General features: G+C 47.2%; 1 protein-coding gene across 12 annotated transcripts in view; it reads right to left on the bottom strand.

Moving 5' to 3' along the window:
- Nucleotides 1-22,818, bottom strand: part of ARHGEF3 (Rho guanine nucleotide exchange factor 3) — a 312,981-nt gene that overhangs the window by 259,192 nt on the left and 30,971 nt on the right. For all 12 annotated transcript variants that reach the window (XM_086367396.1, XM_086367397.1, XM_086367403.1 and 9 more), the window contains one exon: nucleotides 19,103-19,195. In XM_086367396.1, coding sequence (XP_086223522.1) covers nucleotides 19,103-19,146 — 44 coding nt within the window. In that variant the 5' untranslated portion in view covers nucleotides 19,147-19,195. The remainder of the gene's footprint in view (nucleotides 1-19,102; nucleotides 19,196-22,818) is intronic.

Below are 22,818 nucleotides of genomic sequence, written 5' to 3'. Positions count from 1 at the left end.
TATTTTTGAAATCTTTTTCTTTTTCTAATTTGAAGCCCCCACAAATTATACACGTTTTCAGATTCTTCAAAACTGGATCTGCCCCTACATAATGCCCAGACATTTCCCCACCTAGTTCTATGTTCAAGACCACATCACATTCAGCGGCAAGAAGGGTATTGTCCCACCAACCCCTAAGCAACTCTAGCCATGACGAGCAGTTTGATTTCCAATCCCCAGATGGCAACTCTGGTGGACCGAGGAGCTGCCCTTCCAGAGACACCCAGGATCCACCAGGAAGCTCACGGAGCCGACCAGTCCTGAGAGGAGCCTGAGGGCACCCGCGTCCACAGAAAGGAAAGAGGAACGCCTGCTCACACACGCTGTCCTTCAGCCATTCCTTAGCTCCACTGAAATCTCACCATCCAATGATATTTATGTATTTTCATGACACACGTAATCTGTACTCTCCAATTACAGAGCCTCTGTAATCAGAGCACTTCCAAATAAGTGGCAGGTGGATGATCTAAAACTGCTTTCTAAAAAAGCAACGTGGCTTGGAAGAATAAGAAAGGGGGGATCAAATCACACAGTGTGCGTGCAAACAGTGGACAACTGTCTATTTAAAAGAACTCTCCAACGCACAGCACAGCCGTTACGGTGGGGCATTTACATCAGTCAGGAGCCTCCGGAGTCCAGTTGTCCAATCAAATGCCTCCCCCCGCCAAAGGTCAGGTGGAGAGTGTCCCTCCCTGGTCTATTCTTATCCCCCTCTCCCTGGTGTGGGGGAGGGGGCATCTCTGTGGAGTGCAGCTGGCGGTCTTGATAAGCAGGTGTCAGGGAGTTGAACATGACCTTGCCCATCAGCTGGTGAGAACCAGGCAGACAAGGGAGTCTCTGTATCGCTGTCCACAGGGTCCCAGCCCCAGAAACAAGACACAGTGAGGCCTAGGCGGGAGGGAGGGAGGAAGGGAGGGAAGCTTTTACACACACCGCCCCCGACCTGCTCCCCCCACCACTACTTCATACACCGGGGGGAGGTCACCAGACAAAAGGAAATCCACATCATTTCACTCGGGAGAGGAAAAATTTCCACCGAGAGGAAAAGAAAAATCTGACCATAAAGATGTGTTGAAGTGTTTCCCAAACAGCAGTAGGCAAAGATAAACTGAGGAGATGGGTTTTGAGGAAAATCAAGGGGAAAGTCAACATTGTCTGCGGAGCTGGCAAAATCAATCAGGAAAACTGTTGGCAGAGGTGGGAGGAGATGAATGTACGTTCACCCAGCTGATTCCACCGTACAGACAGCCAGGGCTGTGTCAATGGCTGTTACTGTACCAGCCCCTGGAAGGGGTCCAACATGCAGGACCCGCTCTGAATGTCCACTAACCCAGTTTCTAATTAAATGTGGGTTAACTGGCACTGCTCCTTACAGCTCAAGGGACCGATTCAGAGCCGAAAGGAGCATTTTTCAAACTAAAAAGGCCAAGCCAGCACCTTTTATTTTCTCACATCCTTTCAGTTGCTCAACGTGACCCACTGCTGGCTGCACAGAGTCCTCAGTCCTTGGAGAAATCAAGGGGGCCCACTCCGGCCCCCTCAGCTGCCGCTGTGCAGTGACCGAACCACCGACTTGGCAAACGTGAACTTGAACTCCACTCCACTTTTCCCATGCTGTGGTCGCCGCTGACCTGGGAATGAGTCACCCGTGAAAGCCACCCATTGTCCCCAACAGAAGAAACACTCAATCCCAGAGAGTGGCGCATTCACACTTCTCCAAGAGCCAATCTCCTCCTGTGGTCTCTGGAGGATGCTGCTGCCCGAGCAGTCTTTTCTTCCAAAATCAGCTGCCAACGCAAACGTGAGAGAGACGGGCATGGGAGACAACTTTCAGAAGCGCCAGGACAAAGAGAGTATGAACTCTGAAACTCAAGGCAAACTTCCATTGAGACATTTAAAGGTACAGAGAAATACCGGCCAATATGCTGGCAATAAAAACACCACAGTTATTGTACATGAACTAAGACCCTGGGCTAAGGAAGTATGTTACACACCTCATCTCACTTAATCCTCGGAACTGCCCTAGAAGGTTGGCCCCACGAACAGCCTCATTTTACATTCCAGGAAACTCCAGCACAGGGAGGTTAAGTGATCAACCCAAGGTTACATGGTGGCAGTCAGGCTGGGAACCAAGGCAGTTCATCTCCAGAGCGTGTGTGTTTCAATACCGTGCTATCATGAATTACTAAACTAATTTAGAATTGTGAGCTTCAAGTTATGCTAAAGTGTTCACATTTGGGGGAGGTTGTGATTTTTTCAACTCACTTTTATGTCACTTCTCACTCTCCTCCCAAGAAATGCCATGACCTGGCTTTTCAGATATAAAAACTGCTGGTATCAGTCAGTGTGCTGAGCATCAGTTATATATCATCACATTTAATCCTCAGAACCAGTCTATGAGGTTGGCATTAATATTATCCCCTTCAGAGATAGAGACACTGAGGTTCAGGGAGGTCACATCCTTGCCCAGAGTCATAACACAGAGCAGGAATTTGAATCCAAAATGTCAGATTTCAGTGCCTACATTCTATTATATATGCCATCTCTCACAGAATGTCAAGATTTCCCAGAAAAAAAAATCAAGAGTGTCATGAAATGAGGGGTGAGAATGACCAAATTCAACAACCAAGCCCCCTGGACTCAGTGAATGGGAGAGACGGCAGAGGGAGGCTGAATTGTAGCTGAGGACCATCCACCCGGCCTCCGCCCTGCACCACCAGGACCTTCGGCAAATCTCTGCTCTCTCCAAGCCTCAGTTTCCTAGTCTGTGCAGGAGGAGCAGAAACGGCAAGGGGCCCTGCCAGCCCAGGATTAGACAGGGCACGTGGTCACCTGCAGCAGGGAGGGCTAGAGGGGTGGCTGTCTCCCCTCCCTGGCGGGTAACTTCCCTGCTCCTGGCACTAACCTCCAGGGGCAGCTTTGTAACTCTCCCTGGACTCGGGTCCTTGCCCTGAGCAGAGTTCCCAGGTACAGCCCGAGGCCAGGCAGTAGGAAGGAGCCCACAGTTCCTCTGGGAGGAAGGAGGAGAAAGCTGAGAGAGGAAGAAGCTGGGGTGGGACAGTAAATTGAATGAGTGCTGGACCTCCATCCACGGCGTAAAAACATGTAGAAACTCCTGAGCTCTGCCTGTAAGCTGGCACATACATCGCATATATATTTAGAACTCAATAAACGTTAAAAAAATAAATAAGTAGAGTATGTGAAGAGATGGCAAATCAGACGAGGCAAGAAGAGTCCATCAAATTAAAACTTTGCTACTATAAACGCTCCAAAAAATATTTATCCCACCAAAGATATCCCTTTAAAAGTATCTACCTTCTAAGTTCTTTGCTGCTGCTGCTAAGTCGCTTGTCGTGTCCGACTCTGTGCGACCCCATAGACGGCAGCCCACCAGGCTCCCCCCTCCCTGGGATTCTCCAGGCAAGAACACTGGAGTGGGTTGCCATTTCCTTCTCCAATGCATGAAAGTGAAAAGTGAAAGTGAAGTCGCTTAGTCATGTCCGACCCTCAGAGACCCCAAAGGCAACAAAAGAACAATGAAGATGACCCCTGTGTTTTTCTGTGGGGTTGGGGGCAAGGGTGAGGGCAATCCTTTACTGGACAACCAACTTGCAAGGTGCCCATCTGACGCTTTGACTCTCCACTCTATTTCTATGTATAATTCAGTGGAGCAAGTAAGTCCTCGAACTTCAGGTAAGACCTTAGAATCCTGATTTGGTCACTGACTGGCTGGGCCTCAGGTTGGGTGAGGAATCCCAGTGCCTGGCAGCTTCCCCTCCCACTTGTGAGAAAGGACAGTGAGGATGCAGAAGAAAGGGCATCACTGGCCTGGGAGTTGTGAACATGAGGTGTTTCTGCTACCCAGCAACTGATTCCCTGCCTATGGGTAATAGCACTTGGCCTTTCCACTGGGGAAACCACCCCTTCCCACTCTGAGTTAATGGGTCCAAGTGAGGCTGACCCTATCCCCCCACCCGCATGGTCAGGAAGAAAGCATGGACAAGCTGAACAAATATGAGTCTACTTGGGCAGTCCTGTTAGAACAAGTAGGAATGATAAACTCTCACTCCACCACTGTGGGAGAATGTCAGCCTGGAGCTTCTGGGAGGTACCCTGTGGAAGAAGGCTTCCTGGGAATAAGGCCAATACAGAATAAAGGCAGAGCCAAGAGAAGAAGAAAAAGGGACTGAGACCTAAGAACACTGAACCCTGCGTCCAGCCATGCCTGAAGCCATATACTCCTGGCCCTTCCATTCATATGATCATTGCAGTCCCTCTGATGCTTACTCCAGACCGAACTGGGCTTCTGTCACTTGCAATAACAACAAACCTTGACTAACGGGACCAACTGCACAGAATCACAAGACCTCCACGTTATTAACACAAGAAGGCACTGGAGGCCACCCAGCCGTATTGTGCACACATCAAGCATTCAACAATGGTACGTTGGCCAGTGAATATTTGCTCATGACTCTAGCTCCAACTTCTCAAACTGAAATCAAGCTAGTCTGACAGCATTACTGTAAGCCACAAGATCAATAACCGCATCTTCATGGAACAGTATTTTAAATGATGGTAACTTAAAATGCTTTTTAATGAAAAGAAACGTGGTTCATACAGGAATGCAAAGATTGGTCAATATTAGGGAATAAATCAATGTAATTCATCTCATTACCAGAGTCAAAAGAAAAAAAATGTCTTCTTAAATGCCAATCTTGTTAAATTTCAACATTTATTCCTGACTTTTAAGGGGGAAAATAACCTCTTAACAAAATAGGAAAAGAGGGGAATTTCCTCAAGAGTTCCACAGGTCAAACCAAAAGCCAACATTACATTTTGAGGGAAGGGTTAGAGCTCCGCCACTGAAGTATAAGGTAAGAAGGACCTGAGATTTCACCACTGTTTAACATTACTCAGGAAGCACTTGCTAACGTAGTCAGACAATCAAAAAAAATTACCAATTTGAAAGGAAGAGGAAGCAAAATTCTATTGAGTTACAGACAACGTGATTATATACCTGGAAAAACTCCTCCCAATAATAACAGCAAAAAAAAATAAATTAAATAAGATCTAAAGCCTATTAAAAAACCTATTAAAAACTATTAAAACCTATAAAAAACTATTTTAAAAGTAGGACTATTTCATATTAGTCAACAGTAATAAAAGATGTTATTAATCAACAGCTTTCCTACATACCAAAAAAAAAAAAAAATCCATGAATATATGATGGTGACCTGGCCAAAGTAAATGATTATTCTAACAAAGATTCCTTCTTCTGTGCTGTCGTAGTCCCCCTTCTGTTTGTGTGGATTTTGGTGGAATGTCTGAAATACACAGACAGCCCTAACCAAACCAGGACCTTGTCAAAAAGATGCTTATCTTACTTTGGCTCAACGATCTCTGGTGACTGGGAACCCATCTCCTGAGACGGCCTACTCGTCACCTAGCCAAGCCTAGTGGGTCCCTCTCCCATCCAGCACAGAGCAAGGAGACCCATGCTTCAAGATGTGACCTCACAGTGACAAGGCCGGTCACACTGACCAGCACACATTCACTGGTACTGACCTGCATGCTGTTCCTCACAAAGCTCAGCCCCTGTCCTGCCCTTGGGCCTGTGCATGCTTCTCTTCCACCTGCCGAGAGTTTCCCTAAAGAGGCTATGGGGCTTGCTGTCTCAACACTCAGGTCTGTGCTAAAATGATATTCTCTGAAAAAAATCCCTCCCAGTTTCCCTGTCTAAAATTTCGTCTTATTCTCTATCCCTTTATTTAACTTTATTTTTCCTCACAGAATACGTCATCAGCTAATGTTGCTTCACACTTCTGTCAGTTTATAATCTGTTTATACAGACTCTCTCTCCAAAAGGTAAACTCCATCAGGACAAGGATCACGATGTCTGCTTCATTCACTGCTGTCTCCCACACCCTTAACACCCCCTTCTCAGACACAGAAGGGGTTCAATTAAAAAATGTTGGTTTTATGGACAGATGGATGGATGGATAGAAAAACAGATTCTTTAAGTTCTCAGATCCAATCCCAACCCTCAGTTCAGTTCAGTCGCTCAGTCACGTCCAACTCTTTGCAACCCCGTGAACCACAGCACGCCTGGCTTCCCTGTCCATCACCAACTCCCGGAGTCCACCCAAACCCATGTCCATTGAGTCAGTGATGCCATCCAGCCATCTCATCCTCTGTTGTCTCCTTCTCCTCCTGCCCCCAATCCCTCCCAGCATCGGGATCTTTTCAAATGAGTCGGCTCTTCGCATGAGGTGGCCAAAGCACTGGAGTTTCAGCTTCAGCATCAGTCCCTTCAATGAATATTCAGGACTGATTTCCTTTAGGATGGACTGATTGGATCGCCTTGCAGTCCAAGGGACTCTCAAGAGTCTTCCCCAACACCACAGTTCAAAAGCATCATTTCTTCAGTGCTCAGCTTTCTTTATGGTCCAACTCTCACATCCATACATGACTACTAGAAAAACCATAGCTTTGACTAGACAGACCTTTGTAGGCAAAGTAATGTCTCTGCTTTTTAATATGCTATCTAGGTTGGTCATAGTTTACTTCCAAGGAGCAAGAATCTTTTAATTTCATGGCTGCAGTCACCATCTGCAATGATTTTTGGAGCCCAAGAAAATAAAGTCTCACTGTTTCCATTGTTTCCCCATTGTTTCTATTTGCCTATAGTGATAGGACCAGATGCCATGGTCTTAGTTTTCTGAATGTTGAGTTTTAAGCCAACTTTTTCACGCTCCCCTTTCACTTTCATCAAGACGCTCTTTAGTTCTTCGCTTTCTGCCATAAGGGTGGTGTCATCTGTGTATATGAGGTTATTGATATTTCTACTGGCAATCTTGATTCTAGCTTGTGTTTCATCCAGCCCAGCATTTCACATGATGTACTCTGCATATAAGTTAAATAAGCAGGGTGACAATATACAGCCTTGACGTACTCCTTTTCGGATTTGGAACCAGCCTGTTTTTCCATGTCCAGTTCTAACTGTTGCTTCCTGACCTGTATACAGATTTCTCAGGAGGCAGGTCAGGTGGTCTGGTATTTCCATCTCTTTAAGGATTTTCCCAACCCTACAAACTGAATATTTTTTTTTAACACCAAAAACATTTTGTATTGGGGGTACACCAATTAACAATGTTGTGATAGTTTCAGGTGGACAGTGAGGGGACTTAGCCATACATATACATGTATCCATTGTCCCCCAAACCTGTCCCATCCAGGCCGGCACATAACATTGAGTAGAGTTACATGTGCTATACAATAGGTTTTTGTTGGTTATCCATTTTAAATATAGCACTGTGTACATGACCTTCCCAAAGGATTTTGTGCTCAGATTCTCAGTCGTGTTTGACTCTTTGTGACCCCATGGACTGTAGGTCCCTGAGGTCCCACCAGACTCCTCTGTCCATGGGATTCTCCCAGCACATATACTGGAGTGGGTTGCCATTTCCTCCTTGAGGGGATCCTCCCAACCCAGGGATCAAATCCGCGTCTCTTATGTCTCCTGTGTTGGCAGGTGGATTCTTCACTACTAGCACCACGATTAAAGAGGACTAAAGGGACATAAGAACAAAATGCAGTGCTTCAGCCAGGAATGCTCTCTGGATGTGGGGTGGGAAGGAGAAGAAATGGAATGAGCTATAAAAAATGTTTTGAAAAAGCTAAGGAAATTTGAATATGGTCTGGATATTTAAAGATGTTATATGCTATGCTATGCTAAGTCACTTCAGTCGTGTCCGACTCTGTGCGATCCCATAGACGGCAGCCCAACGGGCTCCCCCGTCCCTGGGATTCTCTAGGCAAGAACTCTGGAGTGGGTTGCCATTTCCTTCTCCAATGCACGAAAGTGAAAAGTGAAAGTGAAGTCGCTCAGTCGTGTCCGACCCTCAGAGACCCCATGGACTGCAGCCCTCCAGGCTCCTCCATCCATGGGATTTTCCAGGCAAGAGTACTGGAGTAGGGTGCCATTGCCTTCTCCGAAGATGTTATAGGCCTCAGGTAAATAAAAGGAGACTTGAATAATCAAAGAAGTAAAATTAATACTGAACACAGATTTTTAAAAAGAGAGAGAGATGTCTTTGGAAGGATAAGAGAAGTACCAAGTGCATTTCTGAATGGTAATAGTGACATCTGACTTGTGTTCCCTAAATCCACTCCCACCTCTTCCCTCAATCATAAAATGGTTCTGTGCACAAGGCTTCTGAAGATGAACCTCCTTGAAGAAAGTGTATCAGCTTTTAAAAAAAATTTTCTGAAATACAGCTGATAAAAGCCAATGTCTCTTTATGACATGGTGCTGCTGCTGCTAAGTCGCTTCAGTCGTGTCTGCCTCTGTGCGACCCCAGAGACAGCAGCCCATCAGGCTCCCCTGTTCCTGGGATTCTCCAGGCAAGAACACTGGAGTGGGTTGCCATTTCCTTCTCCAATGCATGAAAGTGAAAGTGAAGTCGCTCAGTCGTGTCCAACTCCTAGAGACCCCATGGACTGCAGCCCACCAGGCTCCTCCATCCATGGGATTTGCCAGCCAAGAGTACTGGAGTGGGGTGCCATTGCCTTCTCCAATGACATGGTGCTAAAGGAGGGCAAAGGTGTTCCGGCTCACCTGGAGGTGAAAGGTTGCCTAGGTTGGGTTCTCTACCTCGTGCTGGACAGCACTACCTTTTCCACTGAAAGGACAAGGACATCCTAGACTCACATTTGCCTAAATGACAAAACCACATGAACAGAAGATGGGAAGCAGATCATCTGTCTTGCGTTTCTACACACTTCACTAGATGCATTTATGAAGTACTGCCAGCCTTTGGATCTCCTGCCATTCGTAAACACCCATGAATAGATTCCACTTACTGGAATTTATATACTTCCTTGGATTTCAAGTTGGTATTTGAAATAGAATTTATTTTCTTGTTTGCAATGTTAATGTAACCTCATGATAGAATTTTTTAAACTATTGGGACTTGCCCCATTGACACAGGGAAAATCTTCACTTCCTTATTTTAGAATCATGTACTAAGCCCAAACACTGGAATAAGCTTATGTAAATTCAGAAAACATGTAATAAAGAGAACAACTGACACTAAAAAAAGGCATTTTAAAATTATTGCTAATTTGCAGAGGTGGGCAACAGTGGGTGAATATGAAGACTGCCCCTATTTTAAGAGTTACAGGTCAAGGTATTTAGAGGTAATCCATCTGCAATGGATTTCCAAGTGGGGCGGAAAGTACATATGTGTACACATATACACACACGGAGAGAGACAGTAATGATGCAAAACGTTCAAATAAAATCTAGGTTTAAAAAAAATCTGTTAACTTTTCTTACAAATTTTCCAAATATACAGTTGGGTGGAAAAAATACAAGATAAAACTTAGTTTCTTTGATAACATACTATAATAAAAAGATAAAGAACACAAAGAAAGGAGTTGTTAGGTCTTTCACAAGTGATTAGATCGTCACTGTTTCAGAACTTAAAATATGCCTACTATCCAAAGCACAATATTCTTTTTGCATGACTAACAGTTTTATACTTTTCTTAAAACTTTCCACAACAGTGAAAGCGTGCCTTCTGCCTGGAATGCTCACCTCCTCTACCCCAGGAAGTGTTTTCAGATGTCACTGGAAAGGTGAAACTCCCCTTTACTTGCTTTAGGGAGTACAAAACAGGTTATTAAAACTCACCCACAACACCATTATGTAACGTAACAGAACATTCTGCCCAAGTGATTGTGAGATTAACGGCCGACTTTCCCACTAATTAGAACCTCCATGCGGGCAGGGGCAGCATCGAGTTCCTGCTCATTCATTGGTAGGACAGGGCCAGGCACAGAGCAGCCACTCAAGAAATATTTGTTACATGAATGGGCTATTATACAGCCCTTAAAAAAGAATGCACAGGAAGACCATGTAACGAAAAAATGATTGACCCAAGTGAGAAGTATCATAAAACTACTATGATTACAACAATGTGGAAAACTAAGACTTGGCAAAACCCCATCAACTACCAAAACTAAAGTGGTAGCAAGACGGGGTCGGGGGAGGTAAGAAAATGAGTTGCCTTGGAAAAATCCTAAGCGTATGGGAGGTGCCGAAGGAATGAGGAAGGACCACAGGGACCTGGGGAAATGGGGACAGTGAGGAAAGCAAGGAGGGAAGCGAGGCAAAGGGTGAAAACTTTCCTTACTTGTTCACATGGACAGACGGGTAAAAAAGGTCCTCAGTCCTAATCACGAGGACAACCTTCCAAAGCACAACTGGGCGCTGACCCGGCCCCATTAATTGCCAGCATCCACGGCTACAGGACACCCAGGTTCTAACTCCACTTCTGCTACAAACTCACTGTGTAACCTCCAGGCACATCACCTTCCCGGGCAGTTTCCTTACAGGCAAAACGACCAGTCCCAGATCTAGCCCTGAGCCCGGGGCAGCGCCTGGCACATAGCAGGCCCTCGATCCACCCCCATCCTTACAGAAGACACTGGCTCCTGCTCGTGTGCACACAGCACACAGCACTGCACAGGGTGGGACAAAGGCTACAAGCAGCTCAAGCCCAAGCAGTGAACACAGGGAGCCTGCTCAAGTTCCCACGCTCTTCCCCCATCTAGAGACAGTCTTAAGACTCCCTCCACTCAAAACCCAGAGGACATCCAATACGAGCCAGTGCTTCTTAAATGCATCATGACAGTTCTGTACCTCTGTGAGGTACAGTGAGCGCTTCAACCATTGCGGGTTCACATGCCCCCACCCCTAGCTTCATACAGCTCTCCAAGCCTAATTCTTGGCCAATTTTCCTCCAGGAAATGTGCCACGCTCTTGCCTGGGAGGAATTTTTTTTTTTTTTTTAATCAGATTCCCAGGAGGGAGATTGACGCACATGGCCCCACCGTCCGTCTGCAGGGCGGGGGCTGGGTGAGCGTCCCCTGCCAGGCTTGCGCGCTGTTTCCTGGCACCACGTCCAAGCCCCCTTCAGCTGGAGTGTTTCTAAGCACTTCCCAGGTGCACACTATGTGCCAGACTCTCTAGGCCCTTCCTTAACCCGGCTTGTCTCCTGTTACAGACATTCATCTCCCCTTCCATGTCGGAATCAAGGCCCAGATCTGACTGCATTCCCCAGGGTGCTGATAGAGCTGAGCACACGGTGGGTACTCAAATAACGGCTAAATGAATTTTCCAAGGTGATCACCATAAGGATCGTTATAGAAAACTCTGACGTCTCCTCCTCGGTTCTGCAGTTGGTGGGAGAATGATTTACAGGCTGATAACAGACTAAGGTCATGCACCAGGTGTTAACCAGGTGCCCAGTGACCTCAAGTGAGGGACTTCTTACCAGACTGAACCTTCACATCAACTTGATGACCTAAATGCCACTGTTACCTAACTTCACGGATGGCAAACTGAGACTAGGAAAACTTCAGCAACTGGGCCAAGGATCGTCACCACTTTGTCTAACATCCTCCTGGCAGTTCCCCCATCACCAGGGCCCATTATGAAGAGACTGCCTGGAATAAGAAACATGTTGATGGGCTCCCAATGAAACTCGAACGCCCACCGTCTGCACCTCTATGGATTCCCTCGGCTGAAGCCCAGTCCCACCCCTGGGGCAGCCACAGCAACCCCTCCCCATCCTGCAGAGGGGCTCCAAGCACTCACCTGCAAGGACAAGGTAAGACGAGGGTCCCAGTCGGATGAGAAACAGTGGGGAGTGGCAAGAAGGCCAGGGGCTTTCTCCCTTAAGAGCATCAAAGACATGGGTATCCCAACAATTACCTGTGACACTAGGGCAGGCCATGAAATTAAAAGACGCTTACTTCCTGGAAGGAAAGCTATGACCAACCTAGACAGCATATTAAAAAGCAGAGACATTACTTTGGCAACAAAGGTCCATCTAGTCAAGGCTATGGTTTTTCCAGTGGTCATGTATGGATGTGAGAGTTAGACTATAAAGAAAGTTGAGCGCTGAAGCATTGGTGCTTTTGAACTGTGGTGTTGGAGAAGACTCTTGAGAGTCCCTTGGACTGCAAGGAGATCCAACCAGTCTATCCTAAAGGAGATCAGTCCTGGGTGTTCATTGAAAGGACTGATGCTGAAACTCCAATACTTTGGCCACCTGATGTGAAGAGCTGACTCATTGGAAAAGACCCTGATGCTGGGAAAGATGGCATCACCAACTCAATGGACATGGGTTTGGGTAAACTCTGGGAGTTGGTGATGGACAGGGAGGCCTGGCATGCTGCAGTTCACAGAGTCACAAAGAGTCGGACACAACTGAGCAACTGAACTGAACTGGGGCAGCTACTTAAAACCGCTCCTTCATCTGCAAAACGGAGGCAGATAATGTGCATTCTGCTCAAAAGCCCCTCAGGAGGTGCCCAGAATTGGAAGACATTATTATAATTTTCTATGTAGAGAACTAGCCAGGCTCCCTGGAGAACTGAAGAGCTTTTTCAGTGTCTTCACAGCAGATCTTTCAGGACATCGTCCTAATTAACGCCTCTAACCACATAAAAGGCAATGGCACCCCACTCCAGTACTCTTGCCTGGAAAATCCCATGGATGGAGGAGCCTGGTAGGCTGTAGTCCATGGGGTCGCTAAGAGTCGGACACGACTGAGCGACTTCCCTTTCATTTTTCACTTTCATTCATTGGAGAAGGAAATGGAAACCCACTCCAGTGTTCTTGCCTGGAGAATCCCAAGGACGGGGGAGCCTGGTGGGCTTCCGTTTCTGGGGTCGCACAGAGTCAGACACGACTGAAGCGACTTAGCAGCAGCAGCAACCACATAAAGGACACAGATGATTTAGTGGGGAAAACCCACAACAAAGCAGAAGTTGAGGCTCAGGAGGCTGAATCTGGGCCTTGGCTTTTCCATTCCAGCTACAAGACCACAGCCCAGAACTTTGCCTTCCAAAGTACCAGTTTCTCATCTGTAAAATAACATCCCTGGGTCTTCATGTATCTCAGAGAAGATCACTCACTCAGTTACCTTAACACTCATTTAATAATAACCTGTCTCTGGGCTTATGCCAATGAATGTAATGAGGAGTGCATTCTTTCTGTTTTCATATTTATGCAACAAATGTTTAGTGAGTGATGACTCTATCCCAGGCACTGCCCTGAGGCGTCAACACGGACCACATCTGCCCTCAGTGACTTACAAAGACTTACAGTGACTGCCCTGGCAGTCCAGTGGCTAGGAATGCACCTGCCAATACAGGGGGCAAGGGCTTGATCCCTGGTCTGGGAAGATTCCACACGCAGCAGGGCAACTAAGCCCATGTGCCACAAACACTGAGCCACGCTCTAGAGCCTGTGCTCTGCAACGAGAGAAGCCACTGCAAAGAGAAGCCTGCGCATCCCAACTAGAGAGCAGCACCCACTCACCTCAACTAGAGAAAGCCCACACACAGCAACAAAGAGCTAGGGCAGCCAAAAAAAATTTTAATTAAATATATATACATAGGTATATATACATCTAAAATTTTAGGATTGAAAGGAAAAGTCGTCAATCAACCAACCGTTCTTTTAAGCCAATAAGCGATATGAGAGAGAAGAGTGACATCCAAGGTCACACAATCAAGGAGAGGCAGAGCAGATGCTGCACACTCGTTTTTCAAATTGCAGCTGAGTGTTCTTTGCACAGAAAAATTTCTGCCTGAATAAACACAGGCATGAAGACACCTGACCCTTCCACTTTTCCACTCAATCACTGGCAGGTTTTGACAGAGACTGGAAGACCTCTTCCATCTTTTGCCTACAATATTATTTTAAAGTTCCTATCAAAACAACAACAACAAAAAAACACTAAAGCATTCAAATATCGAGCATCTATGCCTCTCTGTCCCAGGGACATCAGTGCAGAACTAGGAAGAAGCTTCAAGATCTTCCAGTCGGGCATGTCCCCGGTGTGATCCCTGCAACAGCAGGTGTGGCGGGTGGGGGACCACACACCCTGCCCTCCCTTAAAAGACCCCTCCCTGCACACTGACCTTTTACAGGCTCTGTTGGGTCCTGTGAGGAAGGTCACACTTGTCTGAGCCGAAGTCAGCAATGGCCGAACAAGTTTGGCAACAGGCCCCGTTTTCCCCTTCAGTGCTTATTAATGTTTGGAGGCAATCATGCTCTGAGGAGCAGACTGTGAGAGATGCTGAGAAACTCCAAGAAGACACCTTGGAGAGGTGAAGTGCCTTGCTCAAGGTCACAGGGCTGCTGAGTTTGAGACTGAAGGCTAGTGTCTCTGGTCAGGAGGGGTTACTCTCCTTTTTGCTGGGTCTCCAGCTTCTCAGAGGCTTCCCAGGTGGCGTGAGTGGTAAAGAATCCATCAGCCAATATAGGGAATGCAGGAGACACAGGTTTGATCCCTGGGTCAGGACCTACATCCCCTGGAGGAAGAAACGGCAACCCACTCCAGTATTCTTGCCTGGAGAATCCCATGGACCGAGGAGCCTGGCGGGCTACAGTCCACAGGGTCGCAGAGAGTCAGACACGACTTAATAACTGAGCATGCACACGTGCACAGTGCAGACGCCAGCTGCTCAAGGTCAGCAGTTGAACTTCGGAGGTGGAGGAAGCTGAGCAGGCCCCCACAGCCCTTGGGCGGTGAACAAAAAGCTCATAAAAATCAGTGACCAAAACAGCTCCTGCCTAAAGGACAAGATGGAAGCTGATAAGCAGGTCAAGAAGACAGCAACTGACAACAAACGGTGAAACGAGCCTGTCTAAGGTGAGGGCTCTTGAGGCAGCCTACCCTTAGATCGTGCAAACAGAACATAGCACCCAGCAAACCTCAATTCTGGATACGGCTCTTCATGCTGTGACTCATCCACTAATCACCCTGGGGACTTCCCTGGCACTTCCACTTCCACTTCCACTAGAGGTTAAGAACCACATGCTTCCCCTGTAGGAGGCACAGGTTCAATCCCTGGTCAGGGAACTAAGATCCCGCCGCAAGTTGCAGTCAACAACAAAAGAAAAACCATTCTGTTTTCTAGCCAGTTCAGCCTACTAAAGCCGCTCACGGGTTGAGAACTTACTGTGCACAGGGCTCTGGACTAGACGTGGAGTGTCGCTGCACCAGACAAGTCAGTAAAGTGGCCAAGCCAGCACAAAGGAGGTGCTCAAAACACCCTGGAATAAATGAGGGAGCCGGAAACGAGCCTTATTTTCATAAAAGAGACACACATTTGTACAACCTGAGAGTGACAGGCCCGGCAAGCAAAGAGTGACCCTGTATTTGAACATTTTCCCAAAGTGCTTAGGGCTGCTAAACAAGGATGGGAGGTTCACTGGCTGACTGGCTGGCTGACACGTGAACAAATGAATGAATGAAAATGAAAACCTTCCACTTCTCCAGCATGGCTGAGTCCTAACCTTCTATCCATTTCAAGGAGCTATCACAAGTCCATATATATGAGGGACTTACGTGAAGAGCAAGGAGTTCTCCCCTCAAAATCCTCTTGAACATCAGACATTCTGATTGTCTAACCCCGCTACTGCACAGCTGAGGAAACAGAGGCGCTATCCCACCAGCATCACTGATAGTGGCAGCAAACTGCATTCCCAGGGCTTCCTCTTCTAGAAAGCTTGTGTTCTTGTGAGTTGGCACCCAGAAGTACAAGCGACAAGTAATGGTTGCTCAGCTAATAAATGCTTTGGGACTAGGTCTCCCCACAATAAAGTCACTTGCTTAGAAGACAAAATGTCCATAAAGCTCAGGAGCAAAACGACATCCCCTCAGAAAGGAGTGAGGTCTGTGGGCAGGGCCTCCAGGTCTCCTTGGGGACCTGGGGTTGGCTCCAGGTGCTCAGGTCCTTCTCAGTGGCAGGTTCTGTCACAGCACCTCACCTCAAGGATCCGGGGTCCACCCCTTACCACTACCTGACCCCTACATCCGTCAGTCCAGAAATATCAGCGGGCACCTACTGCCTGCCAAGCACTGGGGAAACAATTGTGAACAAAACAGCCAAGACTTGGCCCCATGGAGTTCACAGTCCGTTAAGTGAGGTAGACACTAAAAAGGTGATGATGTATAGGATAAGAAATCATGTCAATGGATTATCATTTCTAAACCACAAGTCTGGCTGTATCAATCTTCTGATGGAAAAATCTTCCTAGGCTCCTCACGCTATGTGGGGTTAAATATAAATAAACAAAAATGAAAACAGATGCCTTAACTGGGGGCTTACTCCAGGCCAGGTGCCTGACTATGACTAACTCAGGACATGCCACTGCAGGAGGTACTATTATTATCCCCATCGACCAATGATGAATTAAAATTTTCCACTTAACCACTGCTCATTGTGTGTGCAAAAGCCTACTCCCTCCAACCCTGAATTCCCTGAGAATTCATCTTACTTAAGTCGCACATTTATATTTCATAAATCCCCACTGAATGAATAATTAACTAATCAATGGGCTGGTTTCCTTCAAGGCATTATCAGTTAATAAAATCAATTTTGGGAACAAGTGCTCCTAATAATCACATGAGAAGTAGCTGCAATGTTGTGTAAAGAGCCAGAGCCCCAGCCCCTGCAGGCCTGAGACCAGGCTTGTCTGTGTGAACTCAGACAATCATTTCCCCTTCAGGCCTGACTGCTCCACACTGTCCTGATGAAGAAGAAACCAGACAGCGAGCCTAGGACCTCTGTCGGCTGTGCATGTTTATGTGTCTGAAACATTATGGGGAGTTGGGGGCAAGGGCAGGGGCTGGGGCTCAGGAGGACCTCTGAAACTGCACTCTGCCTGCTTTAAGAATAAGGTCTAAAGTTAAACATTTAAGGGAGGATAACTAATCAGGTCTATGGGGGCAAGAGAAGAACCTCCTCTCTGGCTACAGCTCAGGGGGCTTATTTATCCTAATCAAGTAGATTCATTCCCATGACAAACAGGCTCGCCCTGAAAGCCCCTTACCAGGGAGGTGTTTTGGACGAACACCGGTGGGACCATCACCCCAACTGTGCACCAGAGCAGAGGGGCTGGTGAAATGCAAGAGTGGGACCATCACCCCAACTGTGCACCAGAGCAGAGGGGCTGGTGAAATGCAAGAGTGGGACCATCACCCCAACTGTGCACCAGAGCAGAGGGGCTGGTGAAATGCAAGAGCCCGTGTTCATATGCTGGAGGCAGACAAAACCCAAAACACACTCTCCACGTCTACACTCTCCTCTGGGAAGGCCCCTGAGTGTGGTCAAGGCCACCATGAACATGGGCCTGATGGCTCCATGTGGTCCATAAGCTATGACCACAGAAGAACTCGTCACTGAGCAAGCATGCGTCTGTCTGTCACTCAAAGTGACAGCAATAGGTAGGACCTGGGGCTCCATGGCAAGACAGGTTATTTGTTAATTTTCCCTTGTTGTTTGGATTGTTTTTGAATCAATTTCTGTCCTCATGTCACCTAACAAACATAATGGGGGTAACAACACAACTCCCTATCTCACAGGGCTGTGGTAAGAATTAAATGAGTAACCCAAGTGATCCACCCAGAGCCTGACACAGACTAAACACTCTGACTGTTGCCAAGGATGATGGTGACGGTAGTGGATGAATCCGTTTGAGTAGAGAAATCCAAAGCAAGGCTCTCCCAACAACCCCTGCCAGGATCTGGAGAGAAGCAGGTGATCCTGGGATGACCAATCCTGGAAAAGCAGACTTGGGTGCTTTTCAGAAGAGAAACAGAGAGGTGTCCACTCTTGGGCAAGACCCGGGTTGCCCAGGGGCCTGGGCCTCAGGATAGTCACTGAGTCCTGTAAGGACTGACACTTGCCGGGGCCACTGGGAAATGCAGAGACCTGAGAAGATGAACTTCCCAGAGTAAAGAGAAAGGGGAGAAAATTACAACTATGGAGAGATACCACTGTTCACCCATCAGACTGGCAAAAATCAAAAAGCATGAAGAACTGAGGTGTGGCAAGAGATGGGCAAAGGGGAAATCTGGTATCTGTGGGTAAGTGGTGCTTCTTAGAGAATGAACTGGCAATATTTATGAAGATCTTAAACTCATTCACGGGGTGGCCCAACAACTTCACTCATCAGTAACCAACATGTCTGCCCATGTGCTTGGAGGCATAAACCAGAAAGTGCATCAAAGCACTGCGATTAATATTAAGGGCAAAAGAGAGAATCCACCCACCCACCACCAACAGGAAAACACTGAGATTCTCCTGCCATGGACCCAATACTTACTTTGCAGCAAAACAAGGTAGTTTCACATGTACTGCCTTGAAAACATTTAAAATCATATTATTGAATGTTTTACAAAGGGTACAGAATAGACCAGCAAGCATTGTATGACGGACTGTCTTTAAAGAACAGGAAGGAAGGAAAGAATGACTTTTTTTCCTATGCATATTGCCTGGAGAATTCCATGGACAGAGGAGCCTGGAGGGCTACAGTCCATGAGGTCGCAGAGAGTCAAACAGGACCGAGCAACCAACACACACTGACACCTCGAAAAAGTTCTAGAAGGAAATTCACAAGGTAGGTCACAGTGGTTACTTTTGGGAAAGACAGGAGTAGAGTGTGTGCAAGAAATGAAATGGCGGGACCGGGGGGAGGCTCAATGGAGACTTAACTTTTATTAACTTGGAAAACTTATGCATGCATTTCTTGAGTATTTAAACTAATGTATGTATTTATAAGGGACAAAAAAAGAGGAGGTGGAAGGAAGAGGAAGAGCTGATGACTTCAAGAGAAGATGTAACTGCCGAGCGCTAAGGGTCTGCCTTCACCACCAGCAAACGCAGAAACAACACATCTACGCATAAGCCCATTATTTCTTGGAATGAGCGTCCTTGGTTTTTAGAATCAGATATTTAATTCTGGACCATATCAGTTCTATATACCAACTCTTCCTTCTAAATTTTGGAAAAAATTCCCTCATACTTGACAAACATATCCTTCCTCTGGTGTCAGGAATTCAAGCTCTGAAAAGGGGATGCATGGAAGTTTTGCTATCTCCAAATTCTTGATGGCCTCCACTGACTCATAAAAAGTCCTGAACTGCACTTATGTTGCATGTAAGAATTTTTTTTTAATTTTTAAAGAAATCTTTACCTTTCTGTGTTTTCTTCTATTCCTCTAAAGGCACACTGATTCATTACTCTGGAGTTGTCCACGGACGCTGTGTCACAGATCCAGGTCTCCTTTCTGAAAAAGCAAAATAACCAACACTTATAACCTGGGTGCACTTATGTTAACACAGAGACGCATTAAATACATACAAAAGGAATGTGTCAAAGGCTGCCCAGCGTCCATCAAAATCCATTCTCCCTTTCGCCCACGGGTTATTTGAGTTTTATCGGGGACTACATTTCCCAGGCATCCTTGCAGCTACATGCAGCCAGGTATGAGTTCCAATGGAATATGAGAGGATGTGATATTTTCACTTCTCCATCTAGGTCTCAAGACATGGGCAAGCCTTGTTCATCCTTTCCACTGGCTGGAACTCAGTTCTGACCACGCAGATGATGACAATGCACTTGGAAATAACAAAACAACAAGATAAAAGGCATTTGGGCCTGTGACTCTGCATGGAGCACAGGTGCCCTCTGAACTTGGAACTACTATCTTCGAGAGAAATGTCTTTGTTCTTTAAGTCACTTTAAGTTTAATAAAACTTTAAGTTCTATTGGTTCTTGTTCCTATGGCTGATAAACTCTCATCAAGTTGACTCTATGTTAAATATTTTCACTGGGGTCCTTCGGAGGGTGAGTTTGGTTATTTGGAGCTTGGGACAGTGTGTGTCTATGGAGACAGGTGAGGCCAAATTACTCTGGGTCACAATTTTGGTAAAACCACACATCATTTCAAACAGGTACTCCATCAGCGTTTGATGGATGAAGAAGTGTTAATAAGCATGTAATCTCTTCCTGTGTGAAATGTCTTGAAGGCAGAGCAGGTGGTTTGGAGCCAGGAACACTGGGACCCACAAGTATGAGCTGTGAGCTTCACTTCATAAAACAACTGCTCAGGATGGTAAAACGCCATCTGAATGTGCACCATACCGGCATTTAAGGATTTTAGCCTGGGCTGCGGAGCAACAGAGGCTAACCGATAGGGATAGACAGACCTGGGGAGAACATTCCGATGGTGGAGGTTTCCACCCACTATTCCACTTCCTGAGCACCTGCCCCAGGGTGACTCTGAGATACAGCTCAGAGGTTCCCTCTCCAGTCTCAGGAGCTGCACCCCTCACCACTCCAGGTGTGGCTCTAGCGTTAAAAGACACATTCTCTTTCTACAACACGGCCAGAACACTGAGCAGCTACTTCCTTTGTAACCAAAGAAACAGCTGTCAGTTTCAACACAGTAAGAGCTGGCCGTGTAAGCCATGTTGAGGGATGGTGTGTGGGTCCCTAGCCTGGAGCCTCCTAGACAAAAGGGGGTCCAGGCAGAGTTCTGACACCCATGACCTTCATGCTGTGCTGTCACGGGCCAGCTCCACTGCATCAGCTGCGATGACTCCTGAGCATCACAGGCCGCTTGGCCAAATCCTCCCCACCCCCTGTGCCACCCTCCTCCAAGTGTTCTACTCTGAGTCTGGCCTTCTCCCAGATCAAAGTACCGTGTGGATCAACTTTCAGATCCAGGTGAACAGGACCAGATACCTGGGACCTTGGCACTATGAGGCACTGGAGAATCAGTTTGGGGGAGAATCCGCAGTCACAGCCTTCAACCCTGCTCTTTAACTTGCAAAGAGCACACCATGAGATATTTTTAGTATCTGGACCCCTGTCTGAGGCTGGCTTCCCTCAGAGTTTAACTCCTTCAGCTAAGGCCTGTGCATCATGGAGGGACCCAGAAAAAGGCAAGAAGGAAGATAATGGCTCCCAGAAGGAGGAGGGATGGAAGGTAGTGGGATTTGAACTCAGAGTCCCAGAGGTGCCACTGCATCCCTGCAGTGAGGGGATAGAGCAGAAAGCAGTGGCCGCTTCTGCAGCTGTAGACACCTCAGTCCCCCTCACCTCGGCCTGGAAGCCACATCTGCTCAGCGTGGCAAGCTCTTCTGCAGCACAGTAACTGCTGCAAGAGGATTTGACACCTACATCCCAAATGATGCCAACAGAAGACTCTCCTCCAAGTCACATTTCCTCAGCAGCTTTGAGGTCAGAGCCTGCCCTCCATGGGCCCACTGGCTAGTTCTGGGTCAGGTTTTATTCTTTACCTCCTGGTGTTAGAGAAGGTTTTCTGTACAGAGCCATCAAGAAACCACTGCTCTTCAGCCTGCAGGTAAGGACAGGGATTGGGACACCCATTTCTGTACCCCAGCCCTGAGGGATTCCCAAGGCACAGACACTGACATGGATTATCTCAGCAAATTCTCACACCAGCCCTAGGAAGCAGGTGCTGCCTCACTCTATGAATTGGAAAACTGGGTTAAGATTTGTCAAAGGCTGTACAGACAGCAAATGGCAAAGCATTTGTTCCGGGGGTTCCTAACCATGGTATTATAATGTGCAAGGGAAAGCTCAGTGCTGGCTGAATGTATGAATGAATAAACCATACTTTCAAAAGCAGTCTCAGGGCTGTGGGGAGACAGTGTCTCTAGAGGGACTGCCCCCACCCACCCTGGATGCCCTGGTGATATTCTCAGATCCCTCCCAAGGCGTCTACTCGGCCCCTGAACACTTACTCTGAACCCAGAATTGTCAACTTCTGCAGGAATGTATGTGCTCAGTACTGCTGCTGGTAATGGCCAGGGCAACCACTGACTCAGCACCTCCTACCTGTGGGCAGGAAGCTCAGGGCTTTCATGCAAAGGCTCCTCTCATCCACCCACGGCCGCACAGGGAAGGTGGGATCACACCCCTTTGAGGGACGGCACAACTGGAGCTCACAGAGATTGTGATGAGCTTGTGATTAAGGTCTGGACACTTAAGTGAGGGCAGTGTTCAAACTCTGAGGGGCTGGTAGAACAGCGCAGGCCTTTCCCCCACTTCACAAGACCCACCACTCACCCTGAGTAATCAGCAAGTCATGAAAGTAAGTGCTGTTTCAACTCTTTAGCTGGAAAGCTCTGTATTAATCTAAAGCTACTGAGCATTTGCTATGCCAGTCCCTTCATGGAAGAGGAGTCCTAATTCCCCCTAGCTAGAAACTGGCACCACCACCTCCCCTCCTCCACAGCCTGCATCAGTGGTGACCAGCATCTCCTCAGCATCAGTTTCCTACAAGGTTTCCACTGGACACCAAATCTGGCTAATTCTTCTCTGAGAAACATCTCTTTTCAGGACGACCAAGTGTTGGTGAGGATGTGAAGCAACCAGAACTCTCACAGCCTGCTGCTGGTGGGAGCACAGACTGGTCCAATCACCCTGGAAGATGGCTGTAATATCTACTCAACCTGCCTTTGCTCCCAGGTACCTACAGGGACCATGAGACATTATCCAGAATGTTCTCAGCAGTACTGTTCTCAGCACAATGGTCCTGTATTAGCTTCCTTCTGCTGCTGTAACAATCACCAGCTTGGTGCTATTTGTCATCTTACGGTTCTGGAGATCAGAAATGGGTCAGCAGGGCTGCACTCCTTCTGGAGGTTCTAGAGGAGAATCCACTTCCTTGCTTCTCCAGCTCTCCATGCATTCCTTGGCTCATGGCCCCTTCCTCCTCTTCACAGCCTGCAGTGGAGCACCTTCTCTCACCTCCACTTCCATCATCACAGCTCATCCTCTTACCAGATGCTCCTGCATCCCTCTTACAAGGATCCTTGTATCTATACTGGCCCACCCAGAGATTTTAAAATCATCTCCCCATGTCAAGGCCCTTAACTC

The sequence above is a fragment of the Bos grunniens genome, chromosome 22 (genome assembly GCF_055505025.1).
Source record: "Bos grunniens cultivar Pamir isolate PY7600 chromosome 22, Bosgru_T2T1.0, whole genome shotgun sequence".
Lineage (NCBI taxonomy): Eukaryota > Metazoa > Chordata > Mammalia > Artiodactyla > Bovidae > Bos > Bos grunniens.
Note: the sequence above shows the minus strand (reverse complement) of the source record. Positions and strands in the feature narration are given on the sequence as shown.